Source organism: Glandiceps talaboti, chromosome 3, assembly GCF_964340395.1.
Source record: "Glandiceps talaboti chromosome 3, keGlaTala1.1, whole genome shotgun sequence".
NCBI classification, from domain to species: Eukaryota; Metazoa; Hemichordata; class Enteropneusta; family Spengelidae; genus Glandiceps; species Glandiceps talaboti.
Window position 1 is genome coordinate 6,635,079 of NC_135551.1, and position 6,060 is coordinate 6,641,138.

The 6,060-nt window shown below is 41.5% G+C and overlaps 1 protein-coding gene across 1 annotated transcript; it reads right to left on the reverse strand.

Annotated features, from left to right (window-relative positions):
* Positions 1-1,162: 1,162 nt before the first annotated feature.
* Positions 1,163-2,860, reverse strand: LOC144432735 (uncharacterized). Its single transcript, XM_078121006.1, has one exon. The coding sequence runs from the start codon at positions 2,858-2,860 to the stop codon at positions 1,163-1,165; it is 1,698 nt and encodes a 565-aa protein (XP_077977132.1).
* Positions 2,861-6,060: the final 3,200 nt, after the last annotated feature.

Below are 6,060 nucleotides of genomic sequence, written 5' to 3' on the forward strand. Positions count from 1 at the left end.
CAATTAAGGCATATTAGAGATAACATGAAAAATGTCAAAGACTAAATATTAACTGCAAATTACAACGTCTAAACCCTTGAACAAGTACATAACCATTTAAGTTAACAAAACGTCAAACCATGATGGAAAAGCACAAGAGAAACTAGGTAGCCTGGAAAGCCACAAAGTCAGCAGCCCATGAACTGACCTGACCTCGTCGCTGACCAACTACCCCGGACAAGTAAAAGCCATAAGTGCATTTAAACGTTTTATGGGCACCAAGCTGTGGAGTTTCTAATGTATGACTTAAACGCATCAGACTTCCACCTACCAAGCGCGCGGATCTGAGCATCAGATAAACCTAGTGCCGCTGCCCTAGATGCAGCCCCAATGCGGAAACTATGGCCCTTATACCGACTAGCATCTAAGCCGCAGAAATTTAGACATATGTTCAAGTGTGAGACAAAGTATTCTCGGGTGACGGCTGATCCTGTTGGCATAATACAAAGTGGCCCGGGCCTACATCCACGCCAGCGGCAGATATCAATCATTGCATGTACAGGGCACAGACCTGGCAATCCTGTAGCCTTGATCAGCAGGTGAAATGGCCTGTTTTCAGTGTTATGTTTGAAGACCGTTATAGTGAGCTGAAATGCCAGCAGATTATTCGGTAGTCTTAGAAATTGAATTGAGCTCCTCTGCAGGACTCTCTGATGTTCCTTTTGCTCCCGGACTGTCATTTCCCCAATCCGTAGGAAGCCATGAAAAGCAAGGAGGAACATAGCCCTAAACAGTGATTGCTGGTACCTTGTGGTGATTGTATGCTCTATGGACTATACAAGCTTATGTAATATGGGTTGTGAGATTGGTAAACGTACATCAATTCTAGGATCAAGCTTTTTTGCAGCTACTATCAGCTTTTGTATTAGGAATGATTTTGTAGGATCCATGCAGCCGGCTAATTTATGTACATAACTAATTGCAGACAGATATGTTAACATAGTTGTGTAAGCCATTTTCCGCATTGAAAGGTAAGCTCCAAATAGTGCCAAGTCCGTGACCTGTAATGGTAAAGTTTGGCAATGAGTGCCAATATACAAAACAGAAAATACAGAGTATGTTCTCCAAGCTCTCTTGTATGTAGCACGTGAAGATGGACACAAAGCTTGGCTCAGTAGGTCGTTCATGGAAGTTGCCAGTTGCTTGGTAAGAGATCTACTGGGATTGCAGTTGGATAATAATCCGAAACTGTTGTTTCTGCCTTGAACCGAGCTACCTGCAAGCGAGACAAATAATCGGCCTTGGTGTTAAATTGGCCAGGAATATGTTTTGCTCTAAACATAATATTGAGCTTTAGACACACCGGTACGATATCACGAATAAACACCATCAGCTGCCTGTCTCGTGCCGTTTGCCGGTTCAAGACCTCCACAACGGCTTGATTATCAGAGAAAAACATAACCTGTCTATTGGCTAATTTGTGCCCCCAAACCCTAAGACTTAGCATTATTTGATACATTTCCAACGTAGCAATGTTATGGAGCTTCCATGAGGCAGGCCATTCACCAAACAACCAATGAGGGCCAAAAATTGCTCCAAAACCCAACGACTGGGCCGCGTCTGTATAAAGATGTAGTGAAACAGATGTTTCCCATTTCTCCTCGAAAAACATTGTCTTACCATTGAAATTCCCTATGAAATGTTTCCAAGTATTTAAATCTGCCTTAGTCTCCTGACTAAGCTTAATATGATGATGCTTAGCTTTGATACCAACAGTGAGATCAATTAAACGCCGTAGAAATGGCCTACCTGGTACAATAACACGACATGCAAAATTCAAGGTTCCTATCAGAGACTGGAGCTCAACCAGTTTGACTGACTTACGAGACAAAAAATTGTCAATCAAAGTACAGCATTTCCTGAGCTTATCATAGGGGAGCATGGCTTCCATGGCGATAGTGCCAAGGTCAATGCCAGCAAATGTAAGGCAAGTACTTGGCCCAGCTGTCTTCTCATGTGCTATTGGCACACCCAAATCTGAGCTCAAACTAAGAAAGTTTGTTAGGTCAGACAAGCACTTATGATGTGTGTCTGCAAGGAAAAGGAAATCATCAAGGATGTGAATCACAACCATTGCCCCGTATTTGTGAAGTGAAATCCATTCCATAGCAGTACTAAATGACTCAAAAATCTGACATGATGCCGAACAACCCATTGGTAGGCACCTATCATAGTAAAACTTTCCCTCCCAAGACAAGCCCAATAAATGCTGAACTTTTGGTGAAACAGGGATAATGCGGAAAGCTGACCGGATATCTGTCTTTGCCAGGAAACATCCCCTGCCCAAGGTTTTTATAATTTCAATTGCCCTATCAACAGTAGCATACTGTACTGAAGCAAATTTGTGAGGTATACCATCGTTGACAGAGGAGCCAGCAGGGTAGGACAGGTGATGTATAAGACGAAATTCATTTGGATCCTTTTTAGGGACCACTCCCAAGGGAGAGACACGAAAAACAGGAAAAGGTGGAGACAGGAATGGGCCTGCAAGTCTGCCAGCTTCAAGCTCTTTCTGTAATTTCTTTTGTACAATTTCGGGGTTAGCCAAAGCAGATTTCAAATTGGAAGCTTGGAAATTAACATGCTTCCCAAAGAAGTTAATGAGAAAACCATCTGAGAAACCTTCTAACAAGTAATTATTGAGCTGTGCTGGGTAACCTTGCAGGTACTTCCTAAGCATTTCCACCCGTACCGGTGTTACTACTTGGGACGGCACTGACACTTGCACGTGGCCGGTAAGAAGCGGCTGGTGGCCTGGCAGCGTTTGATCGGTTTGATCTCTCATAATGAGGGAGTCTGGAAAAGCAGCTGATTGCTGCATGAGAGTAGTTGCACTTGCTACATTTGTGTTCAAATCTACACCCTGAGCAGGTTTTCCCCGAATTGAATTTCCAGCAATACCCCTTACGAAAGGGAGGCTCCCCCTGGCTAAAACTCTGGCTTTTGGGCCCACTAGCACTGCGGTTCATATGCAGAGCTTGCATCCATAATTCCCAGTGAGTACTATCCCAGGGAATTCGTATAGACTGTCGAAGGTACCGAAATTGTTCATCGTAAAAACGCCAATTAGCCCTTTTGGCTGCCAAATCACGAACCACCTCAATATATTTCATTAACCCTGGAACTGAATTTGGGTATTTGACAGTATAAACTGCTGTAAAAGTATTGAAAGCTGTTAACCAATGATCAATTGACACTATTTTCCTACCCTTTGCGGATGGTTCAAGGCAGAGGTGTGCCTTGTCATTGTTGTTTGCCATTGCAAGTGTGTATTTGAAATTCTGTTGTGTTGGGTTCAAGAGAGAGGCCAAATCCACGTACTCATCTGACCAAATTTTTTATTTCACTTTGTCAGGCACTCTAGAAAGCAATGGTACTGACACACTAGTGAACTCAGAACCAGGCCGCATGTCAGATTCAGGCAGTGGCAATTGATCATTTGGAAACGAAGGGTTACCCATAATATATGTTACTTCCTTTAGCACATCGCCAGAAGACTTGTCACCTGGCTGATGTTGCTGATGTACATCCTGTTGCCCATGGTTTGCCTGAGATCTAGAGAGAAGGCCTGAATTAACAAGTCCTTGCACCACTGCTTCTGATATAGTCTTTGTCAGCTGTTCTGTATTAACAGATGGTCCCTCAGAGTGGCTTGATGTAGCTTGCCCGTTGTGAGTATTAGGTTGAGTGGCATTCTTCTCTAAGGAGTCTGCTGACAGAACCTGTGCACTGGATGCTGCTATGCTCTGGACTCCTGATGATAGTACTTCCGCCAGCTGTTGTGGTGGTGGCAGATCTTCATGTCCCTTTTTTTACTTTGGCTGGGACTGGCAGGAAGCAGACTTCCGTTTTCTTCCAACATTTACTCGCTTAGGTGCCATTATCTGTAATACAGAACTCACTACGGCAGTAAATTATAAATACCAATATTTCATTTTGAAATAGTTGCTAGTCATAAATTATGTTGATTGCCCTGACCAATACAATAGTCTGGCACCGGCATAGATAATTAAGGCACTGACAATGAATATAAAGTCCATTAATTGGACATCCATAATCACAAGGGAACCATGAATAAGATACTCAATGGTAAAACAAGCCAAATAAGGCCAATAACATGGAGCAATAACATGAGTATCATTTTTTTTTTTTTAATTACACCATCTAGCAATAAGGCTATGGTGCAAAATATAACATAAAACCGCAATGAAATACTAACGACCCGGCTTGCAAGACATAAGGAATGCCAAAATGTCATGCAAATAATGCCGGAACATAAAGTATAAAAAGATACTCAAGAACACAAATGGCAAATGTGAGCCACAATTTGCAGACCAGATTACCTGGCTGCTGCTCACCAATTAAGCTCCAGAAACAGTTACAACTGTACATGTACATTATAATGTATATTATATAATGAATAAAATGCGATAGCTAAAATGAAATAAAAATATTTCATATGACAATATAACTCACTAAATGCATATAGATACATTATAACAAGTCAAAATGTGAGCCGCGACTTGCAGACCAAATTCCTTGGCTGCTGCCCCATAAAACAATTTCTATGCCTAAGTATTGATATGCCATATCAATATTAATACTCAGGGCATGCTGGTCAGCAACATGTCGAAGAGACCATGACAATCAGACTCAAATTACCCACGTATGTCGCTCATGCAACCGTATTGAAGTCGTCGGTTAAAACCAAGTTTAGAGTCAATCCACCGGACCACGTGACACCATGGTGAGTGACCTCGATACATACCCAACTCACTTAGATGCACGCCGTCTACGCATAGTAATTCTAACCGGGAATTCCAAAATCCCCTATGCTTCCAGAACAAACAAAACTCAAAATTGGCAAGCTCATTAGCCAGAAAACTGTTAAGCACCGTAACTCTCTCATTGTAGTCACTCATATTCAGTGGGCAAACATTCCTAAAAAGTATTTGATCAACACAAACAATACGCACGTTGTACTCATGGTGAAGTGTGCACGCCAAGTTCACTAATTGGTGGCCTACCCCTTCTGGCGTACTAGATGCATCACTAGAACATAGATCATTAGAACCAAGTTCCAAAATAACAATATCAGGTTCATAGTCTTTCACTAAATGCAGGTCAAACCGACGAGTTTTCCCAACTGTACGACCCCCAAATCCAACAAGTTTGACTTCAGCCCGATCAGACACATTAAAAGTTGGGTCGAGTGGATAACAACAGTGATGAAATGCCGTACGGAGCCGTGAGATGAAAGAATGACCCAAAATGAGTATTTTCACACTCATGATAACAAAATGTACAGCTGTATACCAACCTTCGGTAGCAAGGAAGCTTTCTGTTATAAACAGGTGACGACAGACGACGATATCTTGCCCCAAAACAACTTTTTGAAGAGCAAATTCTTTACCTTGCTTTCAGGTCCGAAGTTGCTGCAAGAGGGCGAATTGCCTCAGAGATTTTTTCAAATGCCGCCACCCCCCTCTAGGCGAAATTACCTAATTGCTTTTATCTACCACCAGAGGGCGTCATCCATAAAATAGATTAATACTTAATCTTCCTATAGTTCACACCATTTTCCTCGGGAGTATTTGCCTTCTTGGAAAACATTCCAGTAAGGTTATAATATCAAAAGAAAACACATTTTCATTTCTAAATTGTGAATCTTATAGTTCTGCTCGATTCTATGGGGATTGTGCAAACGCTCCTTGTATTGGGGAAGAATCTACGACTGTACTGATGTCAATGACTCATATAATAATTTGTACAAAATTTTTAATCTAGTGCATTCTTAAGATATAGCTAGCTTAATTAGTGAATTAGTGAAACTAATTATCTATGCAAATTACTCATTAAAAGTAAAAGCCATGTAAGCAAACTTCATATGGCATGAGCGTATTGCTATGGTTGATATATGTACCAAATTATATGAAATTGGATTTCTGATTTTCAGAAACTGCATCGGTTTTGTTTTCCCCCTCTACAACATCCCACTGTACAATATCTTACCCACAACTC